Source organism: Hippocampus zosterae, chromosome 20, assembly GCF_025434085.1.
Source record: "Hippocampus zosterae strain Florida chromosome 20, ASM2543408v3, whole genome shotgun sequence".
NCBI lineage: Eukaryota > Metazoa > Chordata > Actinopteri > Syngnathiformes > Syngnathidae > Hippocampus > Hippocampus zosterae.
In genome coordinates this window covers 3,409,309-3,433,434 of record NC_067470.1, presented here as the reverse complement: position 1 = coordinate 3,433,434, position 24,126 = coordinate 3,409,309, and the positions used below count along the sequence as shown (strand labels likewise).

The 24,126-nt window shown below is 51.3% G+C and overlaps 3 protein-coding genes across 4 annotated transcripts; 2 read left to right on the top strand and 1 right to left on the bottom strand.

The window, feature by feature from the left end:
- Positions 1 to 303: 303 nt before the first annotated feature.
- nub1 (negative regulator of ubiquitin-like proteins 1) lies at positions 304 to 5,774 on the top strand. The gene is made up of 15 exons (XM_052053670.1): positions 304 to 579; positions 768 to 897; positions 1,293 to 1,460; positions 1,911 to 1,975; positions 2,068 to 2,132; positions 2,409 to 2,594; positions 2,669 to 2,757; positions 2,982 to 3,088; positions 3,159 to 3,345; positions 3,441 to 3,548; positions 3,664 to 3,816; positions 3,903 to 4,049; positions 4,126 to 4,191; positions 4,320 to 4,485; positions 4,898 to 5,774. Exons 2-15 carry the CDS (start codon positions 781 to 783, stop codon positions 5,032 to 5,034), a joined length of 1,761 nt encoding a protein of 586 aa, XP_051909630.1. The 5' UTR covers positions 304 to 579; positions 768 to 780; the 3' UTR covers positions 5,035 to 5,774.
- A 164-nt stretch (positions 5,775 to 5,938) lies between these two features.
- Positions 5,939 to 12,246, bottom strand: LOC127592764 (polyhomeotic-like protein 3). Of its 2 annotated transcripts, none has more exons than XM_052053668.1 (11): positions 11,985 to 12,246; positions 10,307 to 10,868; positions 10,012 to 10,143; positions 9,242 to 9,494; positions 8,258 to 9,043; positions 7,798 to 8,093; positions 7,519 to 7,687; positions 7,243 to 7,354; positions 7,015 to 7,138; positions 6,547 to 6,859; positions 5,939 to 6,470 (listed from the first exon to the last, which is right to left on the bottom strand). In XM_052053668.1, exons 2-11 carry the CDS (start codon positions 10,847 to 10,849, stop codon positions 6,316 to 6,318), a joined length of 2,883 nt encoding a protein of 960 aa, XP_051909628.1. In that variant the 5' UTR covers positions 10,850 to 10,868; positions 11,985 to 12,246; the 3' UTR covers positions 5,939 to 6,315. The 2 variants fall into 2 exon arrangements, with proteins under 2 accessions (XP_051909628.1, XP_051909629.1); XM_052053669.1 differs by having other exon boundaries at positions 10,337 to 10,868; positions 11,985 to 12,245.
- Positions 12,247 to 14,635: 2,389 nt separating this feature from the next.
- LOC127592793 (cullin-1) lies at positions 14,636 to 21,963 on the top strand. Its single transcript, XM_052053724.1, has 22 exons — positions 14,636 to 14,804; positions 16,647 to 17,004; positions 17,149 to 17,323; positions 17,420 to 17,587; positions 17,982 to 18,032; positions 18,104 to 18,194; positions 18,313 to 18,476; positions 18,544 to 18,706; positions 18,791 to 18,921; positions 19,002 to 19,109; positions 19,186 to 19,292; positions 19,396 to 19,444; positions 19,521 to 19,652; positions 19,744 to 19,861; positions 19,969 to 20,045; positions 20,126 to 20,244; positions 20,330 to 20,435; positions 20,576 to 20,623; positions 20,689 to 20,771; positions 20,848 to 20,953; positions 21,219 to 21,332; positions 21,424 to 21,963. The coding sequence occupies exons 2-22, from the start codon at positions 16,865 to 16,867 to the stop codon at positions 21,502 to 21,504; spliced, it is 2,331 nt and encodes a 776-aa protein (XP_051909684.1). The 5' UTR covers positions 14,636 to 14,804; positions 16,647 to 16,864; the 3' UTR covers positions 21,505 to 21,963.
- Positions 21,964 to 24,126: the final 2,163 nt, after the last annotated feature.

Genomic DNA, 24,126 nt, shown 5'->3' with positions numbered 1-24,126 from the left:
GAAATACGTTCACACTTGAATTATTTAGTTACAATATTTAACTGATGCATCTGATGACCGATTCAACTTAAGTGTCCCAGTGTACTTGTCAACCTTTCCTTCCACATAATTCCACGTTGATCTGGTTAAGGTTACCGACTCATCTGCTCGTGTTTTCAGTACCTCTCCTGTCGCTTATCAGGTCAGTGCTGCCACCTGCCGGCTCAGCGGGTGACCAATACATCGGCTCAATAACAGGAAGTGACGTAAATTGGTGAGCTAATCTTTTCACATGAATGTTTTGTAATTGTCGGGCGGCGTGTTTTAAACAGCAAGCGACGGAAGCCGTAAAGTGAACACAGAAGGACGTCAAAATCATTTGTGACGACTCGCTAACTTAGCAGCTATTCTTTTTGCGTCAACTTCCGTTTCCGGAAAGTGGCGGCAAAGATCGTGTCTTATAGAGTAGCGTCACTCCTCAAAGCAGTGTCCGAGAAGCTTTGTGTCGCTGTGAACGGCTATCCGAGTGAGTGTTCTTTGCACCCGAGCACATCTTCGGTAGCGTTGTTGACGTGAAGAATCGGAAAGCAAAGGAAGTAGGTAAGAAATTAAACATGGCCAAGAAACTCCCAACAAGCTGTTCGCAAAGACGCTGGAAGCGCTCACGTCGACCCATTTGACACGCGCGGTCCTACTTCTTTCACATGACGTCACGTAGCGTGACGTTATTGTGCTGAGTTAATGGCTCGAAGGCAACTTTTCTGACTCTATGATGTGACGTCACTCAGGTCCTCGTACAGGATGGCGGAGCAGAACGTGGAAGCGAAAGTGAAGAAGCTCCTGAAGCAGGACAAGATCCAACTGTGGAATGCGCCATACACCCTCGACGGGCAACAGCCCGGAGACGCGCACATGCAGGTACTACTTGGCACTCATCACGCGCTGACGCTCCTTTCTTCTCATCGTCGGCTCCACAAGCCATCCATCCATCCAGTCGCAGACATTCCTCCCAATCAAAATCAGTGCTGGTACATCTGGGCAAACAGGGGGCCTGTTGCCAGTCAAGGTCAGGACAAATGCAGGGCACAATTCGACAAACACACGTTCGCACCTTTGGACAATGTTGAGTCTTCTGAAGTTGCCAGGAAGTACGCACAACACAAAAACAGCTTGAGCACAGGTGTTCAGTGCACACAGGAAAAACAAAAGAGCCAAAAACAAAACTGACAATTATTCATTTATGCCTTCTCTTGCACGGATCAATAAATATTTGTATGCTGAATGTTTGTTTTACTTTCCACTTGGCGTTTCAGGAGCTAGCGGAGCGCTACGGGGTCCTGTTGCATATGCCCGGGTCAGAGATCGTGGGCACTCTGGAGGTCATCCGCGTACAGGCGCTGAGCAGAGGTCAGCGGAACAAGACCTTCAGGGAAACCAACATGGCCACCGTGGAACTGCTGCTCCCACGAGACTGCAACAAGGTACACTTGAGTCCTCATCCCTCCCCTTTGTCATCCTCGTACCAACCTTTTTAGTGCCGGTTTGGAACAGACTTTCTATTTGGCTTTACTTCCAATGTCTTGCTGCTCTGCGTGCGCTCAATTAGCAGCTGCTTACTTTCTCACTACCGTAACAAGGCACGAGACCACAGTCTGGTAGCTTTTGTTTGCTTCCCACTGGCCATGTATGATAACTGCACTCATTTTGGATTTATGAAACTGAAACATTGGAATTGTGGAATAAGGTCACAAATAACGACAAGTTTAGTTGTGTTTTAATAAGGTTGAATGTCCTAAAAGAAATGTAGGATGGGCAGAACTATATTTTGAGACTGTATTGGGAATTTTCATGGGTCCTGAAACTCTCCCCATGAATAGAGGTCCGCTGTAGTCGTCATTGTGCTCATCACGGTGTGTCCGTGCTGCTTCCAGGACAACAAGTCAAAGCTGTTCTTGGAGACCAGGCTGGACGTGTCTGCTCAGGAGTTGATGGACAGGTAAGCCGTGATTGACACCAGCTACTAGTACAATTCAGACCAATTACGGTCTGTCTATGGTGCTAACAAGCTAACTTTGGACTGTGCGGCAGGATCACCAATGAAGTCGGCCTCAAATCCTTCAAGTTGATTTTAAACGGGAAAACTCTGAATGGCGGTGAGTGGAAAAGACATTTGGTGATATTTGACGTTTGTCTCATTGAATATTCAAATAATACATCTTTTTCATCTCCGATCAAGCTTTTTTACAAACGCCTTTCAGGCTACTGGCTCTTAATATTAACCTGTACTTGTTTGAGTCCAGATTATGAAAATGTTCTCCAATTATGTTTAGTTCCCTATTAAGAGTCTTACCCTTCGCTGCTCCATCTTTCTGGTTTCTTTCGTCCATCCCTTCAAATTCCGACTCGGTTGATTTTGCAACCCGACTCAGGTCTGCGCCTGGACCAGCAGGGTGTTTGCAACCACAGCAAGATGATGGTCCTCAAGGTCAGCGCCGCCGGCGTCGTGCCGTCCACTTCTCAGGACGGTAGTGACGCCACTGCCGCCTCACAGTCCACTTCGCACGACCACAGCGTTCAACGCACGCATAGAGGCTTCCAGATCCTCTCTGAGAGAGGTAAACCTGGCCGCCCGCATGTGCTCACCCTTCCGGAACCTCCGAGAATGCTGAGAAACGCTTGCGATCGACAGACGGCAGCGACAACCTTCAGACCACGCCCTTCCTGGAGGTCGCCGACCAGAAGGGAAACCCGCTGAAGATCCCCCACAAGGAGAAGAAGGTAGGTGGGACGCTCATGGATACTGGACACGGTCATAGTTACATTTCTGGCGATTCTTAACATCTGTGTAATATTGTTGCTGTTGTCCAAAAGCAAAAGCAAGTATCTTGATTTATGTGGAACGCAATCTATGATCTGGTCATATGGCGGAGCCCTGGCGGCGGTCCGCGCAGCGCACGCTGCTTCCTGTCGCCCCTGAGCTCAAAACTCCAAATGACTTGCAGGCACTGATCCTCGCCATGGGCCTCCATGAGAAGGGGCGGGCCTTGTTGAAGAGGAAACGTCACGACGATGCACTCTGTCACCTCCTGCAGGCTGACCTCCACTTCAGGTAAGCTGAGGGTCTCGATGACGACGAGAACGACGATGAGACTGACGATGTTCTCTGTGGGTGTTCGTAGCGAGTGCGGCTCTGAGCTGCTGGGCGCCGTTGACAACTACGGTGTGCTGCAGCTCGACATCGTTTGGTGCTACCAAGCGTTGGAGGCCTTGTCGTGTCTGGACGACGGGCGGGAGCGTCTGCGGCTAGCCGAGGACTGCTTTCTCAGATGTTATGGTGAGCAGCAACAGAGGCTGCTCAGAATCAAGGTGCGCACAAACACACACACACACACACACACACACAGCAATTTCAGTGAAAATCCTTTTTGTATTCCTGGGGATGATCTCGTGCGTGCGTGCAGGGCAACACAGGGCGTGAGGAGGTGCTGTTCCTGCGCCTGCACCTCCTCCAGAGCCTGCTGGCCTTCGTGGACGGCAACGACCATCAAGCCCAGCAGCAACTCGACCAAGTAGGAAGCGCTCGCCGTCCAGTTTTTTCCCTGTGCCTCCCCAACAAGTGTCCGGTTGGCTCAGTTCGCCATTTGCAAGATGGACACCCGGTTGACCGTCGTGCGTTTGCATCAGGTGGAGTCGCTGTACACGCGCCTGTGTCCCGACACGGACAAAATGACTCAGCTGATGGTGCTGGGCTTCAGTGAGCGAGAAGCCCGACTGGGTCTGCGAGCGTGTCATGGCGACGTGCACGAGGCCGCCATGCTCATCAGCAACCAGAGACAGGTCATCTCTTCATGAAAAACATTTTTGAGGTACGACGGTGACTTCTTCCGCACGTCTCATTCATGTGCTGTTGCCGCGGCGATCAGGAGCGGGAGGAGCTTAGGCAACGGGAGCGTCGCAAGCGGCAGCAGACCAAGGCCGGCTTGGCAATCCTGACCGAGGCGGGCTACGCCGCTCGGGACGCCGCCACTGCACTGGAGCGGGCCGACGGCAACGTGGACCAAGCCTTCCAAGTCAGCGCGCTCGCCTAGCAAGTCGCCGCGGGATAGGACCACGAGGCGTTCACCTTCTTTTGCCGCTCGCTTTCAGATCCTGCTGGACGCCAGCCAGACACCCGCCACGTCCGACCGGAACGCCAATGAGAAGCTCCAGCAGGTTGCTCACCCTTCCCGCTGTCCGTTGTGTTCCGTTCCATCAATGCTTATAAACGGCGCACGTTGTAAATTAGGACTTTTCCCACGATCGCGTTCGTAGTTTCATACATCATCCGTTCGTTTGTGCAGTTGTTATATTTGGGCTTTGAGCGGTCGCCGTCCGAGGCGGCGCTGGCCTTGACCGGCGGCGACGTCCAGTTGGCCACCGAGCTACTCATGGACAACCGGGGAGCCGTCCTCTCGGCCGCCACGCCCCCCTCGGAGGAGGAGCCTAGCACCTCGTCCAGCTCCACAGGTAGGTCTTCGCCATTTTGGTTGTTGTGACACAGGCTCGTAAAACCGTCGCAAGGTCCAAAAGTGTCGACCTTGAAAACGGAATGCCTCTCACCCGTTTCAACATTTTTACGATTTGGGAAACGGATGCTTCAAACCAATGTTGCTAACTTCTCATTGGACAATTTCATGTTTCCTCTTGCTCGGCTAATGTCATGAAGCTTTTTACCTTCGGCGCCGCCATCAAATGCAGTAGCTTCGCGGGCCCAAGTGTTGGCCAAGCGCCGGGCGGGGATGTTATGCCCGACAAAGTTTATTTATTGTTGTTAACCGCCAGAAGAGCGCATCACCCCACGATCGCAGATTTATCGCGATCCTATATGAACAAGAAAGCCATGCTAAAATGAGAAATGGAAATGTGCGTGGGCCGCCAGACGACAGCGAGCTTGTGAACGAGGTTCTGGAGGACATCCCGCATCACGAGGACGACTACTTGGACCTGACGCTGGAGGAGGAGCTGCAGCTCATCAACACCATCAAGACGCACCTGGCGCGATCCCTCGCACACTGACTGGACGAGCGGTCGGCGCGACTGCCTCGCACTTCTCAGGTTCTGGGTTCAAACTGTGCCCCAAAAACGCGTTGCTTTGCTGAAGGTGGGATGGGCCGTTTGTCTTTGTGTGACCTTTGACCTACTGGCAACGAGGGGCTGATCAAGGGCGTCCCCCAAAATGGGCCCGATGATGAGAAGCATATGGACGGAAGGACTTTGAGGAGCTTAATTTTGTTCCATGTGCGCAACGGCAATTGGCGTCGGAGCACACATTGGTCTGGAAACAATGTCGTACTTTTATTTTGGTAAACCCTGGCAAGCGCGTCCGATGGCTCAGACGTGCGGACACGGTTGACATGGAAAAAAAAAAAAATTAAGTTTGCTTGATGATATGTGCTTGCTTTGGTGGGTGAGCGTGCGGCACTTCAGAAGTAGTCGACCACTCGTCGGACGGACTGGATGTTGGAGTTTTGCACCTGCCACTCGTCGGGGTCGCCGCGATCTAGCACAAACGCGCGGCTGCGGAAATTGGGCTCCTCGTTTATCACCCGCCTGCGCGCGGGACAAATGCATTAGAAAATCACATTGTCCAAGACTTCCAAGTTTGACACTGGTAGATCATAAGTCGAAAATATGTCCTCGTTCATGTGTCGGGCTGGTCACATATTGCACAAAATAGATTTTTTTTTTTAAGTCCTTTGCTTGTGGTTTTGCAGGACAACACACATGACTATTAAAATGGCCCATGGGGAAGTTTACATGTCGTTCTGTGATGTCATCATCTTGCCAAAAGCTGCCATCGAATGGCCACCGGCTCCAGCGTTTGTCCGATTGTGTTGCGTGTTGGATTTGACTGCAGGTAAAAAACTTGCACGGCATGGAATCGGATCAGCTGACCGTTGCATTGGAAAACAGGCGAAGGTAAGATGAATTGCTTTTATTAAATATTTCCAAGCAGTATATCATAAAAATGTTGACGGTTTAAGAGTGCGGGTTTGTTTTCTGTTGGTGGGGAATATAAAACATCACATTTTCAGCAATCACATACAAAGGGTCACCTTTCATTATTTTGATTTTTGTCATATTTTTACACACACGCACATACACAGTGGTTATGTGAGCTACGGCATAGATTTGTCTTGGACTACACATTCTAAAAAAAAAAACTAAATAGACAAAATTTGATATATTAAATGTTGAAAATCCTTCAAGTCTTCAGCAGCTTATACACAAAATGACTCCCATTTATTATTCGCCTTCAGATTGATGTGCCTCGTGCTACACGCGTCCTCCGGCTCCTTACAGGTTCTTGAGCGCGTTGATGTGCGCGCAGATCTTGAGCGCGGGTCCCAGTTTGATATTCATGCTGCCCATCAGATGTTCTTCAGTCAGCAGAAGCAACGCTTGGCCGTCGATCTCCTGAAGACGGAAAGCCGCCGAAACCTCTCCGCAGCCTAAAACGCGCACAAATGCACGTAAGTGTGTGTCTGTGTGTGTGCGTGAGAGGGGATGGGGGTGGGGGGGGCTTACCGGGCAGTGTGTGTATGAAAGCCGTGACATCCTCGACAGTCCACTGCGAGGGCTCAGGCTTAAAGGTGCTCGTGGGCGTGGACGCGGCGACCGTCGCCACAGCCGATGTCGTGGACGTCCTCGCTCTCTCTGACGCCGGACTCTCCATCCTTGTTGTCACGGCGACCGCCGGTTCCTCCGCCCCTTCGTCGTCCTGGTCTTCCTCCTCACCAGCTGCCTCCATGTCCTCCTCATCCTCTTCCTCCGTCGCCGCCACCTTCTTGTCCTCCTTGGTTTCCTTGTCTCTGCGTCCGGCGCTCCATAGATCGCGAGGCTGCGGAGACATCCAAAAGTTGTGTTTAAAAGTTGACTACAACCTGGACTGGCCACGTGAGCCTTGAGTCCAGAAGCTCCAAAGTGTGAGGCTGACGTACAAAGATGCTTCAAAGGCGACAACAAATCCAAAGTGCGGTGTTGCGTTTTTCTCACCAGTCTGAGCAGGATCGGTTTCCCCGGGACGGACTGCGCCCTGTTGAGGACCGGTCGAGGCGGCTTCTCGGCGCGGCTGCCGGCGCTCAGCGCTCGCAGGCGCTTGGTCAGGCGAACGTTGAACCTGCCGGTGAGGACGACGACGACGGCCCAGTTTTGTCAACGCCGACAGTGATGCCGAGGACGACCACGGAAAGCGAGTACGACTCGAGAAGCTATTTGTCTCACCCGCGAGCGCAGGAGGTGGAGCAGAAGCGTTTGGAGCGCATGAAGTTGTGGGCGTGGCCTCTCTTGCCGCAGAACTGGCAGTGGAGGACGGCGCGCTCGCAATGGGAAGCGCCTGAAACGCCAGTCAAGAGGACAACATCAATTGAACACAAGAAGAAGAAGAGGAGGGGGTAAGCTACCCCCCCCACACCAAGGGGAATTTTTTTCTACTATTTTCAGATGGGTTCTTTTTTTTTGTAACATATTAACTGCCAAGGCAGCTAAAGAATCTCGTACGCGTTGCGTGTTGTTGTGCGCCTTTGCCGTCCTCGTCTGGCGAGTCCGTCGAATGTTCCCAGCGTTCCGTCGATTCCTCGGTTACCGTGACGGGCGCTTGGCCGTCGCTCCCGTTGACTTTCTGCGCCTGCGGCGGCGTAGGAAGCAAAAGCAGCGACGAGCGGTTCACCTGGAACGACGCAAACGGGAGATTGTTGGTGACGGAACATCACTTGTTTTTCACGCAGCCGTTTGTTACAACCGCGTGTGTGTGCGTGCGTCTTTCCGTGTTGTGCATACAGGAAAGGGTTGCAGTCCTTCCTGTATGACGAAGCCTTCGACCACGTGCGTCAAGACGTCCCTGCCTTCAGGCCACGCCCTCGACTCCCACGGCCCGTCCGCCGCTCCGCCCTCCACCTCGTCTTCCGACCGGTCGAGAGGCGGCTCCGCTTCCGTCGGGGTTTGGCCCTCCCCCCGACTCCCGTCGCCCACGGCCCGACGCGATTGGCTGAGGTTGAGCGGCTGGGCGGCGGCGTGAGAGGCGGGATCGGTCACCGGGGACGACGGCGGAGACTGCGACGACAGGCTGGACAACGCTGAAACGACAACAACAAACACGGGTCACCTCAGGACAAGGTCACAAGGTCACAAAATCAATATGGCGCTGCAAAGAAACGTTTGTTTTTACGCGATACACTTTGCATCATCGCATCAAGGACACGCGTGCACTAAACACCACAACACACACAGGAAGTGTTACCTGAGTGGTTGTCGGATTGCGCGGACACGTTCTCATTGATGTTGTCGTTTTTATTGTCACTGATGTCATCACAGAGTTCCGCCTTGTCTCCGGGAAGCTCCGGTAGTCTGATGGCGTTCACGCCAGGCTCTGGAGGCGGATGTGGGACAGGAAGCGCTTCCACATGCCGGACGGGAAGTTCTTCCGGAAGGAAAGTCTCTCTGACGTACGATTTTGCTTTTTTTCCCTCTTTGAGTGTTTGTGGCTGACTGTCGCCTTCCTCTTGGAGCTCCATGGGGTGTTCCCGGTCGCCGTGCGCCGTTGCGCCGCCGCGACCTTCCTCCGTCACATCCATTTGGCCTCGCTGCAGGAGGTCGGCATCCTTCCGCGCCGCCGCCGCGTTCGATTCCTCCTCAGCTTCCTTTCTTTGGTCATTTTCAGCCACTTGGATGTCTCCGAGGCCTCCCGGCAGAGCGTCGCTCTCCTTCCGACGGGGAGGCGAAGCGGCGATTTGAGGGGGCGGAAGAGCTTCCCGTCTGCTCAGAGTCGGCCGCGCGTTTTGGGCGAAAGGCGGCGGCGGCGGCCAAGCCGAGGAGAGAGCGATGATTTGTAGTCGCCGGGATGCGGGCGGCGCCGTCTCCGAGGACGACGCGGTGGGGAGAGGGGCGCTTGCGGGGAGGATGCTGACCCCTGTCTGGGGCCGGCTGGCCGGCGGCGTCTGGAGAGCGGAAGGAAGGCGCGGCGACGGCGCTTGCGCGGACTGAACTTTGGGCCGCAGGGGGACGGCTCGGACCGGTGAGTAGAGCGCTTTGGACCAAGGAAAGACAGAAAAGACGAGCATAAGCTGACAACATGAGCACTTTCTGACAACTTGTTTCATCATTTAGAGATGTTCGAAGATACTTTTTCGTGAGCTTTTTTTTTTGCTTGACAGATGTTCCGAATGAAGCAATCGATCATTTTGCACTTCTCGGTCCCGACTCAATGGAACCACGCCTGGCTTACTTGGAGGCGGCACCGACAGGTGTCGGCCAGGCGCGGACGGAGGGCGCGGCCTCAGAAGAGGGAAGAGTGCCGTCTGCGGGCGAGAGAGTGGAGGTGGGGCCGAGGCAGGGGGCTTCAGGCGCAGGGAGGGGGGCGCGGCCAGGGCGGCAGGCAGCGGCGGCCTCGGTGTCCTGCTCTGGAGCTGCGTGCCACAAACGGACAGAGGACAAGACGAGGCCACGCGGCCGCCGCTTGCCGTGCCCGCGTTGCTCACCTGAGGGGGGGGGGGGGGACAGCCCGCATAACAGATGTGAGAATCAACTGCACGCACAAGAAGGCAACCACTTCCCTCACCTTAACTAATACAGCCGTTCCCAAAATTTAATTAGCAAAAGTGCAGATTCCAACATTTTAAAGAGCGTACCTTGCCAAATGAAAATGTCACAAGAAGTACATTGAGCATGTTGCACTTCTATTTTCGAAGACAATTGCATGTTCCCTTGGCATGAAAACTGGCATGTCTTGATTTTTTTTTTTTTTTTGTGCCGGAGCAAGTTTATCGAGGGCCTTTCGGTTGATTACACATCCTCGTTGCACGAGTTAATTCACTTGACCTTAGTTTGTGTATTTATTGTGGCACTCGTAAGTCACGATGCCACTGCGCATTATACACAACTGTGTGTAGACTGACGGGAACTAGAAACCTCCCAGAGGCTCCCTACACTGTCACCATGGACGCGGCAACATCCCCGTGGATGTGAATGTGTGTGTGTGTCTGTGTGCATGTTTACCATCTGAGCTCTGAGCAGCACCTGCTCTTGTCCAGGGCCTTTGAGACCTTTTCCCAGGAGCAAAGTCTGCTGGGAAGTCCTGTGCCTGGCAGCAGGGGGGCCCAGCGAGCTCGCCGGGTGAGGCAGCGCCGCCTGCACACAGCCGGGTTACTGTTAGCTTTGCATAAATGTTTGTCAATTGAGATTATCATGCTGACGCTACTACAGGCATTGAACAGAACAATAACGCCGGCTTTGCTTCTATGGTTGCCAAGATAACTGTAATAAACCAGCATCTCCAGGTTGTAATACTGACATGTTCCTGCAGGGGACAGCATAGCGCTACCTGTCTTCCAGGTGGACTAGCGGGTGTGTGGAAGGGCGTGATGGTGTTGCAGATGGGTGTGGGAACGCTCCTTGCGCTCCCATTGGTCAGCGTGCTGGACGTCTTGGGTGACAAGGTGGACGTTGATGAGGAAGCAGAAGAAGCGGCGTCTTCTGCAGAAGACGACGAGGTATGCGGGGTGGTTTTGGAGGCGCAGGGAAGGATGGGGCGAGGATATGTGCGAAGGGCAGGGCTCGCCGTGGTGATCAGCTTGGGGGGTACGGGGACCAGGATGTGAGGAGAGGAAGTCCGAGCCGCTGCCGCCACCATTTTGGGTGCGGAGATGGAGGGCGCTGGGGTGAGCGGTGGTGGCGGGGAGGAGGTGACGGGCGTCTGCAGGGGAACCGGCGAGTCCAGCAGCAGCATGGGGTTAGGGGTGAGGCGGGGTGGCGCCGGCGCACCCGGGGATGGGGATGTGTCAGAGGAGGTCAGTCCACGTTCTGATGTGCTCGAACCAACTGCCTCCTTGTCCATCCTGCAAAGCTTTAGCGGCCTAGAGATAAACATGCAATTACGAGCAAGTACTGAGTACCGGTACTGGGTGTTTTTGATTAAGGAGAATAGCACTCTAAATATTTTACTTGATATAACAAAGAGTAACACTATGATGACATTTAATGTAAGAAATTCAACAGTGCATCATCACGCTTCAATTCAATGAAGATACTCGTTACTGTGTTTCTGCTTTGACCACCAGGAGGCAGTGTAATACAGTCATACAGACCGGATCGAATATGCGTTACCACTGCTCTGGGATTCGGGCAGCTGCGATATTATTCGCTTCTTGTTTTGTAGTTGTTGTTTTTCCCCTGGATAAAAATATGTCTGGAAGTATTGCAATATTGTTTGGCTTCATGTGTTGCTCCAGCATTTCTGTTCAAATAGCTTTTGCTCAAAGGGTTCCGGAGTCTAATGCTCATCTGTCAATGCTGTTTTCCATGAAGTGTTAGCCTTAAAATAGCGGGGACGTTTCGACGGCAAAGGCTCAGTTCACCGAGCTTTTACCTTTTCAGCAGTCCTTAACTACTTGTAGAATTTGTCAATTTTAACATTCAATTAGACTTAAATTGGTTCATTTAAACGTGTTTGTTCATTTGCCCTCATCACTCTCATTAAAAAATGTATTTATCGCAAACAATTAAATTGAGAATACTGTATGTTCAAACGTGTCTGGTTATCATTGTCAGCGACGTGTAGTGTCAGGCAATTAAATGCTCTTCCAGTAGATGGCAGTGTCGATAATAGACATGTGAAGCCGCTTTTTCGGTGTTGTGCCGTGACATTTTTCTCATGTTAAATATGTGCTTTGGCTCAATAGATCTTGTAATGGGAAAATAATTCATTCTGCTCATTGGGCGTAGTCGCCACGCAAGCAGGTGCGCGACCACGCACGACATCCACATGTTAGCACAATGTCATTATTATCGTATCAAAAATGATGAGCATTAGCGCCGTACACTCTTGTCAAGTGGATTCACGCTGACAGTAGGCGCCCCCCCCCCAAAAAAAAGAAAAAAACGAAAGCCAGGCCTCAGCTAGCAAAGTGTCCAGCTAACAACACGAGTGATGCTAAGCAAGTGTCAGCTGGCTCGGTTCGGCGGGTTCTTGCCTCCTGGCGTCAGCGTAGCATTTCGGCCCGGTCCATCCGCTGCTCCATCCGCCCCACGGAACATTGTCACCACGACAACGGGCGAGCAGTGTCAGCAAGACAGCCAGCAGTAGAGAGAGATGAGAGTGTGCCTGGCTCAGCCCACCATCCGAGCGGACTAGTCGAGGCTACTAGTCGAGGCTGAACGAATGTACTAGTGCAGTCTCGTCGCTGTCAGCGGTGACTTCCTCGTCACAGCCACACTCGGCCGAGACTTCAAATAGATAGATTTAGGCCCCGCCTTAGCCCAGAATCGGACGGAAACATCGGCGCCATATTGAATGTGCAAAGTGCTATATTGACGTTATTACATGTTTAGTTCGTGCCGTGCTCAAGAACGTAGAAATTCTCCCAAATTAAAAAGGAAATGCCATTTATCTGTTCCCAACCCCCACCCCCCAAAAATTTACATTACACGGGTGAACACATTTCTATTAAATGTTATAATCGGAGATGCACTGTTCATAATCCCTTTTAAGGAAAATTTAACTGGCACAAAGTTTCGTATGTTGTTTCTCAAATAGATATGTGTGTAATTTGTCGATGAGACCCATTAACTGTGTAGTCCTGCCGCTTTCTGGGGTTCAGTCCATTAACTTACGTTAGTTTACGGTCAGGATTGACACATTCAATATGGGGACGCGCTGCCGTTTCGAAGCAACGGGCTGCCCCACTTAAAATGGGATCTATTTATATCTCGGGTCTATAACACGCACGCTTGCTTATGCGTGTCTGGCATCTGTTAGTTCGCAGGCAAAGTTGATTTGTCGTGTTTTGTTTCCTTGTGGCCCGTCTGTCAGCCATTCTGTGTCCATGTTCGCGACGGAAAGGGAGCCAGCCCAAGCCCACTTCAGGTGGCTACGAGTTTGACGCCAGCTCGTCAGCTCAGCGGCCCGCTTTCGCTCCACTGACGACACACTCGTGTCAGTCCCACTAAAGCGAGACAGCACCACGCGCAGCGCTGGATGACTGCTTAGAATTAAAAACAAACCGGATAAAATCTTTTTAAATCGCGCAACAATTTGATACTGGAAGTTAGTTTATTTATTTGGGACAGCGGAAGACCATGACATTTGATTTTGTCCTCTTGCTAATGTCATATTATCAAATTTACAGTTCAATTGACAGTTACATTTGCACGCAGTCACAGTACATTTATTGGTTTATTGAAACGACAATAATCCTAAGATTGGAGTGTTTTCTGTAACATTTGACTAATGTATTTCACTCACGCCTCCATGTTCTGCTTTTGCACCGGCCAACCACCCAACATGGGTGACAGTTGTTCAAGTTCCCATGATGTAGCAGTTCATTCGAAGAGAGCCTTCTCAAGTGAGGGCTCTGATTTCATGCTGCCAGCATCACTTTTCCTGTCACCCGTGTGCAACTGCATCGTTGACACCGTGGATAGTTCCTTGACATTCTCAATGCCTGAGCTTGAACCACACATTTTTCTTCATATTTATTTTTCTCAGCCACTTCCATCCCCATACACCCACAATCCAGTGTTATTGCAAAATAAGTGTTTATTTTCCCCTCCCTTGGTCAACTTGGTCTTGTGACACTCGTGGTCTCGAAAAGTACAGTCAGATTTTCTGCCACTCGCAGTCTGTCTCTGTTTCTCAATTTGCGATAAGTGTGAGAATCGCGTCTGCGTTAGGAAGAAGTCGTTCTGGGTCACGACGTTGCCAGATAGTGAGAAATTGCGTTACATTTTGGCTGGCTACACATAAATGCGTGTTTTGCGCCAGGATCCCGGTACAGGGTTCGGAGAACCTCTCAAAGAACAAACTTCACTGTTGACATCGACCATTCAGCGTATATTAATGCTCTCAGTATAGTGAATCGTGTCTCGCAGGGTTCGGGTTTACATTTCGAAAACGCGAATCTGTGTACGAAGAAGTTTTTCCGGGTACGTCACGTGTCATGTCCGACGCGCATGCTTGAAAACTTATTCAGGCGATGGCGGCCATTGTTGTAGTCCCACCGCAATGCCATCCTGTGACGTAAGCGCTGCATTCAATGACTGCTTCGAATAACCGACGCTGATCTTCACGAAACGGAGAGGCAGGTATTTAAAAAGAAGACATTTCACAGGGCGTCGTTGGTGGAATATAATTCCACTGCAATTAAAAATCATAAGTCACCAGTTTTTAATAAGTATTTTGAGTGTCCTTGTTAATATTTTGTTCAACTGCACAACAAACCAGATACTGCAATTTGTGTTGAAATTGCGTGTGAATCAAGAGATGATGCTGCACTCAAATATAATTGCTGAAAAGTGAGAATGTGAGACTTCAAGCTGCAATGGGTTGAATTGGTATACACGCATGAGGAGGAAAGATGGGCCGATTTTTATGCTTGAACGTCTCGCTTCTCTTCACTTGAATGTTTTATTGTCGGGCAATTGGGTCTTTAGGGGATTCCGTTGGCATGTTTTCAGTCTCTGGGCAGGTGTGGCGAGAGTAGAACGGTGAAAATGGCGGAATAGTATTGACTGCTATGAAATCAATGTTTACCGAGGGGTGAACTGTCGGGCATGCTTTTACTTGAGTTTGCGTCTGTCGTATTTCTGAGTGTCCCCGAAGGCAGCATGAATCGGCGCTTGCTGATCTGATCTTTGTGCGAAGCAGAGCGAGTTAGCACTTAGCTGCAGTTGGCCACCGCACTTCGCAGCATTAGCGGCGGGTTAGTAGCGGCAGCGACAGGAGTAGCTGTTGCGAGAGGACACGACCGCCACAAACCACGATTACACACCGAGCGCCACGGCCTAGAAAGATGGTAAGGACGCATGGTTTCCCGTTTCTGTCCTTTATTTTGGCTACCTCCTTGTGACAATTCCGCAACCTCTGAGCTAGCCGGCTAATGCTAACGACTAGCGGTGTGTTTTCCTGACTCATTATTGAGGACCTGGCTGCCATTTTAAACCCTAACGCAAGCACGCTAGACGACCGGCTTTGGAGCACCAAAATTCATCGAGCGGTACCGAAGGCGTTGACACGGCCGATTCGGCACGAGTCGTGATGCCGCTTTTACTCGAATCGCATCCTCGAAGGCAGCTCGTCCGAAGCTAACGATGCTAATGGAGCTAGCCCACGAGCTAAGGGGCTAGCACGATGGCGTAGTAGGTTCCGACTGGGGAAAACTCCGATGGCACGTTACGTTTTCGCCGTGGATTGTTTGACATGGTAGCCGATGAACGAGCCACCTGCCAGACGTGAGGGAAAGAAAACTCGGCGATCGTGACAGGGCGCCTACGAGATCACGATCTCCTCCAAGCCACTGGTTCGCTTACTTGCTCCGATTTGGATCGACTTTCGCGTTCTCATGTTTTCACACGAAACGCTGACAGAATCGTTCAGCGAAAGTGGTCGATTTTCGATGGCTCAAAGCAAATCTACACGGTCAGGTGTTGAACTGGCGTTTCATTTCACGCCGTGAGGCGGAGATGATTTTTCTGGTTGCTATTTATTTCTGGATTTGGTGTGACAGTGATGGCAGCGTCTGATCCAAGAGCGACAACGCTTCGCCTCAAACACTCAGAGATTGGAAGCATATTCTGGTCCTTCAAGTTTAATTTTTTTTTCAAGAGGCGTCATCATCTCCAAATTAAGTCTCGTACTATAATTGTTCAGGGTGATCTGATAAAATGGTTTGGTTGATTGTTTTGATTTTAAAATATAGAATTTTTAATTGTCTGTTATCTCACGTGTCGCTTTTACAGTAAACTTGAGCAAGGACTGACAAACAGATTGAAGTAAGCACGCTTGGATTCTTTTTTTTTGGGGGGGAAGCAAGTAAGAGTCATCTGCTTTTCCTCCAAATGATGTAATTCAGTAGTGTCCCATATCTTGTCAGCGAGCGAGAACGGCTGCGAAGGAATTCTCCAAAACAAGTTTTTTGAATTAGTTGAACATGTTCAGGAGGGGTCCAATTAATTAAAATGAGTCTTTTATCTCTTCACCGTCAATTTTCAACGATTGCGAGGGAATCCTTCACCCCTCTGCCATCTTGCCTTGTTGTCATGGTAACGGCTGCAGCTTCTCCGTCTTGTCTTCTCATAGACGCTGGCTCACATGCACGTTCTTGACAGATTGAGGAAGATTGCGGAGTGCCAAACGGAAGTGGTGATGACGCGGCGTTTAGTGGACTAATCTGGAATTAGCTGCGTGACGGCAAACAGTGAAGCCCATCGCGTAACTCCTGCGCTCTTCGGTCGCACCGGAACAACAATTGATCCGTTAAGATGTTGTTGTTGTTTTTTTTATCCTTTACCAGCATCCTTGGAATTCTTCTGTGAATTTCCACTTTTAAAAAAGGGCCTTTTCCTGCTGTTTTTTTTTTTTGTGAGGGAAACCTTTTATCCTTTTATGTTTTGTATGTGTTGAAACATGTTCAATGGCGCTTCTTTGCTGAGTTGCTGTGTTTTTTCCGAAAAGGCCCTAGCTATAAATGACAACACAGGGTCAAATCTATATTACTGAAGCTTTAATGCTACGGCATCCAAAAAGAGTTGTTTAATTCAATCGATATTTTTGGACTTAAACGGCCCACAAATAGCCTCTCACAAAGGAATTCCGCCGAATATCCGAATGGCCATCAGTTGACCGTTTCTCTCCCCAGGTGTGCTGGTGACGAGCGCGGAAGCTCTGCGGTGTCGGAGCGCCCCACAGCGCCACCTGCCCGTGCACAGCGGGAGCGCAGCCCTGCCCCACCCCGTCGCCAACGCCGCCCCCCCATGGAGCGCGCACTCTGAGAGCCGCGTGCCGCTCCGCCCGCATTCTCGCCGGAGAACGGCCCAGAGAACGCTCTCGCCGGAGAACGCCGCCGCCGCCGCCGCCATGTCGTCCAACCGGACCCAGAACCCGCACGGCCTCAAGCCGATCGGCCTGGACCAGATCTGGGACGACCTGCGGGCCGGCATCCAGCAGGTCTACACCAGGCAGAGCATGGCCAAGTCCAGATACATGGAACTCTACACGTATCCGCAACCCATCTCGCGCTCTCTCTTATTCTCTAGCTCATGCTTTGTCAGTCTGTCCTCTTCCTCCTCATCCTCCTCATGCTGAGTGAGAAGATAATGCCACGCATGCGCCCGCACTGTTTCCTTAACGCCTCCCGTCAGGCACGTGTACAACTACTGCACTAGCGTGCACCAGTCCAGCCAGGGCAGGGGCTCGGTGCCCCCCAGCAAGCCCTCCAAAAAGTCCAGCACTCCGGGCGGAGCCCAATTTGTGGGACTGGAGCTTTACAAGAGGCTCAAGGAGTTCTTAAAGAACTACCTGACCAGCCTGCTGAAGGTGAGTCCCCGCCGCCGCCGCGTCCCGACACCCGGCTCACCGGAAAAGACAGCGAGCGCTCGCAACACAACGCACGTCTCTGGTGTGGCGCGGCAGGACGGAGAAGACCTCATGGACGAGTGCGTGCTCAAGTTCTACACTCAGCAGTGGGAGGATTACCGCTTCTCCAGTAAAGTCCTCAACGGGATCTGTGCCTACCTCAACCGCCACTGGGTCAGACGGGAGTGTGACGAGGGACGCAAGGGCATCTACGAGATCTACTCGGTCAGAAGGAAGCGCCGTTCCGTTCCGCGGCCGGGGTTGGGATCCGAGGCCCATTCGCTCGTCGGGCCAGCCCGCCTGTCACCTGGCCACCGTGACGTGCGCTAATGAAGCAAACTGGGGGGGGAAAAATCATTTTATTTGCGCGCCATGTCACAACAAAATGGCCGCTGAAGCACATTTTGTTCTGCTACGTCAATCACATCATTCATGGCCTTGAGAATGATTTCGTCCGTTCATCCCGGCAGTGGGATTTATTTATTTTTTGTCATGTTGCGCTTGATAAAAATCTCTTCATTGGGGAAGCAGTCAAAGATTCCGCCCTTATTCCACTTCCTTCTTGTCCTCTTCCTCAACCGTCCGCTAACCGCGTCCACCGCTCTGTTCTTGTTTGCAGCTGGCACTGGTCACCTGGAGGGAGTGTTTGTTTCGACCCCTCAATAAACAGGTGGGTGTGTGTGTTGACTTGAGCCGCTCGCTTGTCACGTGCCGTATTTGGATCTGGAATTTGTGCGGCAGGTTACAAACGCTGTGCTGAAGCTCATCGAGCGCGAGAGGAATGGCGAGACCATCAACACTCGCCTCATCAGCGGCGTGGTCCAGTCTTACGGTGGGTTGGCTGGAACAGCGGCGCCCTCAAGCACTCGCACGCGTGATTTTGTGATTGTGGCGATCACAAAATCACGTTTGTTGGAAAAGTGTGTGTGTGTGTGTGTGCGCCACCTTAGTGGAGCTGGGCCTGAACGAGGAGGACGCCTTCGCCAAAGGCCCCACGCTGTCCGTCTACAAGGAATACTTTGAGTGCCAGTTCCTGACCGACACGGAACGCTTCTACACGCGCGAGAGCACCGAGTTCCTGCAGCAGAACCCCGTCACCGAGTACATGAAGAAGGTAGGCGCGCACTTCGGCGGCGGCGGCGACGGCGGCGAAGACGTCAACGCTGGCCTTTTGACGCTAGGCGGAGGCCCGGCTGCTGGAGGAGCAGCGGCGAGTGCAGGTGTACCTCCACGAGTCCACGCAGGACGAGCTGGCCAGGAAGTGCGAGCAGGTCCTCATCGAGAAGCACCTGGAGATCTTTCACACCGAGTTCCAGAACCTTCTGGATGCTGACAAGAACGAAGGTAAGCCGCGAGGAAGGGGGCGGGGGGGGGGGGGGGTAGAACGATATGTTGTCATCTACTCGATGGCTCTTGCGTGTGCGTCAGACTTGGGCCGCATGTACAACCTGGTGTCCCGCATCACGGACGGCCTGGGAGAGCTGAAGAAGCTTCTGGAGACTCACATCCACAACCAGGGCCTGGCGGCCATCGAGAAGTGCGGCGAGGCGGCGCTCAACGTACGACGGCGCACGTCGGCCCCGCGCGCAGGCCGCCGCGCTCACGCCGCCTGTTCTGCTCCGTGCCTCGTTGTGTCCAGGACCCCAAAGTGTACGTGCAGACCACGCTGGACGTGCACAAGAAGTACAACGCCTTGGTCATGTCGGCCTTCAACAACGACGCCGGCTTCGTGGCGGCGCTGGACAAGGTCAGCCGGGGGTCGGCCGGCGGTTCCGCCCGGATCGGGCGCCTTGTGACGCTTCTCGCCCCCCCCCCCCCCTCAGGCATGCGGCCGCTTCATCAACAATAACGCCGTGACCAGGATGGCGCAGTCGTCCAGCAAGTCGCCCGAGCTGCTGGCCAGATATTGCGACTCGCTGCTCAAGAAGAGGTGGGCGGACGCGCCGCCGCCCGGGCGGGTTTTCTTGACGCTCTCGCTCGTGTTTGCCGTTTTCTCGGCTTCCTTCCCACCTCGTTGTCGTTTTGCTCCTCAGCTCCAAGAACCCTGAGGAGGCGGAGCTGGAGGACACGCTGAACCAAGTGGTAAGGCCGTCGCGACCGCCGCGCCGCGCTTCACCATCCTTTGCAAAGACGCCTTTGGCCCCGTCGCGTCTCGCAGATGGTCGTCTTCAAGTACATCGAGGACAAGGACGTCTTCCAGAAGTTTTACGCCAAGATGCTGGCCAAGCGTTTGGTCCACCAGAACAGCGCCAGCGACGACGCCGAGGCCAGCATGATTTCCAAACTCAAGGTGACTTGAGACCTCTCGGCTCGCGCGCGCGCGGCGGCGGCGGCCATCTTGTCCACCCCCTTCATCGATGTTTGTCTTTGCGCTTTTGCAGCAAGCGTGCGGCTTCGAGTACACGTCCAAACTTCAGAGGATGTTCCAGGACATCGGCGTCAGCAAGGACCTCAACGAGCAGTTCAAGAAACACCTCACCAACTCGGAACCTCTCGATTGTCAGTCACTCGATCGCGCGCGCGATTTATCTGACAATAGTCGCACGTTACAAATCGTTGTCGAGCGAATAGTTGTTGCTCCAAAGTGCTGCTGTCGTTGTTTGCAGTGGACTTCAGTATTCAGGTTCTGAGTTCCGGCTCGTGGCCTTTCCAGCAGTCGTGTACCTTTGCGCTCCCCTCTGAGGTAACAAGCACACGTGCGCGCGCACGTCAGTCGAGTGGCCTGCCGACTTCCTGAGCGATGCGTTGCGTGCCTTTGTTCAGCTGGAGAGAAGCTACCAACGCTTCACGGCGTTCTACGCCAGCAGACACAGCGGCAGGAAGTTGACGTGGCTTTACCACCTGTCCAAAGGCGAGCTGGTGGCCAATTGCTTCAAGAACAGGTGCGTCCTCCGTTCCCCCCCCCCCCCCCCCCCCCGCCTCCCCTCTCCGTCCCAACAAGACTCACAACCCCCCTTTTTGCCCCAGGTACACGCTGCAGGCCTCCACCTTCCAGATGGCCATCCTGCTGCAGTACAACACGGAGGACAGCTACAGCGTGCAGCAGCTCTCCGACAGCACGCAGATCAAAACGGTGCGATCGCAGACTTTTGCCCCGTTGGGCTGTTCACGGGGGGGGGGGGGGGGGGGGGGGATGACATTTGTGTCATTGTTTGTTTGATTGTCAAGCAAAATGTGATGCCTCATTTGTTTCAAGCCTCTTCCTGCTTTCAGGAGATCCTCATTCAAGTTCTACAGATCTTGTTGAAGTCCAAACTGCTGGTGAGTCGAGCGTCGGCTCTCCGGACTCTCGCGCCGGGCTCACGCGCGTCCCGTCTTTCCATCAGGTTCTGGAGGACGAGAATGCTAACGTGGACGAGGTGGACTTCAAACCCGACACCGTCATCAAACTCTTCCTGGGATACAAAAAGTCAGAGCGCGTCGCCCGCCCACTTTGTGCTCGGCCGCTGCCGTCTTTGCTGACGCGCGCGTGTCTGTGTGTGTAGTAAAAAGTTGCGTGTCAACATCAACGTGCCCATGAAGACGGAGCAGAAACAAGAGCAAGAGACCACGCACAAGAACATCGAGGAGGACCGCAAGCTCCTCATTCAGGTCAGCGTACGCGCACGCGCCCGTTGTCCAACTTGGTCGGGAAGGAAATCAATCACATTTGACATCCAAATCAATCTTGCTGTAATGCTCACGTGTGCACATGTTTGTATCTTTGATTGGGTGGGTCTTTTGCGGGTGTGCGTACATTTTTGAGTGCGATAGTCTTGATTGCTTTGTGTGTGTGTGCGCGCACGCACGTGCATGGATTTTTGCTTGTGTTTGCGGTTTCATATCGATGTTAATTTGTTGCCGTGTCTCCGCGTAGGCGGCCATCGTGCGCATCATGAAGATGCGCAAGGTGCTGAAGCATCAGCAGCTGCTGGCCGAGGTCCTCAACCAGCTGTCGTCTCGCTTCAAACCTCGCGTGCCCGTCATTAAGGTGCCCGGCGCCCACGCGGCTTCCCGTCATCATGTCACGTCCTGGCGGTAAATGCGAAACCCACTGACGGCCATCTCCCCCTTGTGGACAGAAATGCATCGACATCCTGATCGAGAAGGAGTATTTGGAGCGGGTGGACGGCGAGAAGGACACATACAGCTACCTGGCTTGAGACCACAAGATCAACACGACACGCATACAGACGCAGGCACGCGCACGCCCCCTACATGGCCTCAGTTTTATTTTTATGTGTTCTTGTTCTTTTTCCTTCTGTGAGTAACAAAGTGTGGCTCATGATCTGTGGCGGAAATGTTGCGCGTGTGTGCCAAACCACACCGAATCTGCTGAGCATCTGCCCGCCAACTGGAGGCTGAACTCTGACCTCTGCGCTCGACCGCCAGTCATGAAGGAACTCATGCCCCTTCCGCCCACGATCGGCGCACGTTGTAAATAGGCGCAGAGTTTTAAGGAGAAGAACGCCTCGTTGTTCTCATGGCAAGCCTTCAGCCAATCAGAGAGCCATATCCAAAGGTTTCTGCATGTTGCCGCTTCTCTCACGCAGGAGGACATTTGTATAGTGGGCTTCATTTTCTAAATGTGTGAAAAATAAACAACAAAAAGGTTTCGTAAACATCCTCTGACTTTTTATTGCGACTGCATTGCGCGAGTAAGAAACTTGGACATTTATTTGAAGGCAGTGGTAGACTGGTCCTTTCCCCCTGTATAGACCATGTATAGTAAGGGGTTTTTAGCCGAAAAAAAACGACCATGTATAGTAAGGCGTTTTTAGCCGAAAAAAACGACCATGTATAGTAAGGCGTTTTTAGCCGAAAAAAACGACCATGTATAGTAAGGCATTTTTAGCCGAAAAAACGACCATGTATAGTAAGGCGTTTTTGGCCGAAAAAAACGACCATGTATAGTAAGGCATTTTTAGCCGGAAAAAACGACTGAAAAAAACGATCATGTTTATTAAGGCGTTTTTGGCCGAAGAAATCGACCATGTATAGTAAGGCGTTTTTAGCCGAAAAAAACGACCATGTATAGTAAGGCATTTTTAGCCGGAAAAAACGACTGAAAAAAACGATCATGTTTATTAAGGCGTTTTTGGCCGAAGAAAACGACCATGTATAGTAAGGCTTTTTTTACAGCCAAAAAAGACGGCCATGTATAGTAAGGCGTTTTTAGCCGAAAAAATCAACCATGTATAGTAAGGCATTTTTAGCCGAAAAAAACGACCATGTATAGTAAGGCGTTTTTGGCCGAAAAAAACGACCATGTATAGTAAGGCGTTTTTAGCCGAAAAAAACGACCATGTATAGTAAGGCGTTTTTGGCCGAAGAAATCGACCATATATAGTAAGGCATTTTTAGCCGAAAAAAAACGACCACGTATAGTAAGGCATTTTTAGCCGGAAAAAACGACTGAAAAAAACGATCATGTTTATTAAGGCGTTTTTGGCCGAAGAAATCGACCATGTATAGTAAGGCGTTTTTAGCCGAAAAAAACGACCATGTATAGTAAGGCATTTTTAGCCGGAAAAAACGACTGAAAAAAAACGATCGTTTATTAAGGCGTTTTTGGCCGAAGAAAACGACCATGTATAGTAAGGCTTTTTTTACAGCCAAAAAAGACGGCCATGTATAGTAAGGCGTTTTTAGCCGAAAAAATCAACCATGTATAGTAAGGCATTTTTAGCCGAAAAAAACGACCATGTATAGTAAGGCGTTTTTTACAGCCAAAAAAGACGGCCATGTATAGTAAGGCGTTTTTAGCCGAAAAAAACGACCATGTATAGTAAGGCGTTTTTTACAGCCAAAAAAGACGGCCATGTATAGTAAGGCGTTTTTAGCCGAAAAAAACGACCATGTATAGTAAGGCGTTTTTAGCCGAAAAAAACGACCATGTATAGTAAGGCATTTTTAGCCGAAAAAACGACCATGTATAGTAAGGCGTTTTTGGCCGAAGAAATCGACCATGTATAGTAAGGCGTTTTTAGCCGAAAAAAACGACCATGTATAGTAAGGCGTTTTTGGCCGAAGAAATCGACCATGTATAGTAAGGCATTTTTAGCCGAAAAAAACGACCATGTATAGTAAGGCATTTTTAGCCGGAAAAAACGACTGAAAAAAACGATCATGTTTATTAAGGCGTTTTTGGCCGAAGAAAACGACCATGTATAGTAAGGCTTTTTTTACAGCCAAAAAAGACGGCCATGTATAGTAAGGCGTTTTTAGCCGAAAAAATCAACCATGTATAGTAAGGCATTTTTAGCCCAAAAAAACGACCATGTATAGTAAGGCGTTTTTTACAGCCAAAAAAGACGGCCATGTATAGTAAGGCGTTTTTAGCCGAAAAAATCAACCATGTATAGTAAGGCATTTTTAGCCGAAAAAAACGACCATGTATATAGTAAGGCGTTTTTGGACGAAAAAATCGACCATGTATAGTAAGGCATTTTTACCCGAAAAAAACGACCATGTATAGTAAGGCGTTTTTGGCCGAAAAAAACGACCATGTATAGTAAGGCGTTTTTTACAGCCAAAAAAGACGGCCATGTATAGTAAGGCGTTTTTAGCCGAAAAAATCAACCATGTATAGTAAGGCATTTTTAGCCGAAAAAAACGACCATGTATAGTAAGGCGTTTTTTACAGCCAAAAAAGACGGCCATGTATAGTAAGGCGTTTTTAGCCGAAAAAATCAACCATGTATAGTAAGGCATTTTTAGCCGAAAAAAACGACCATGTATGTATAGTAAGGCGTTTTTAGCCGAAAAAAACGACCATGTATAGT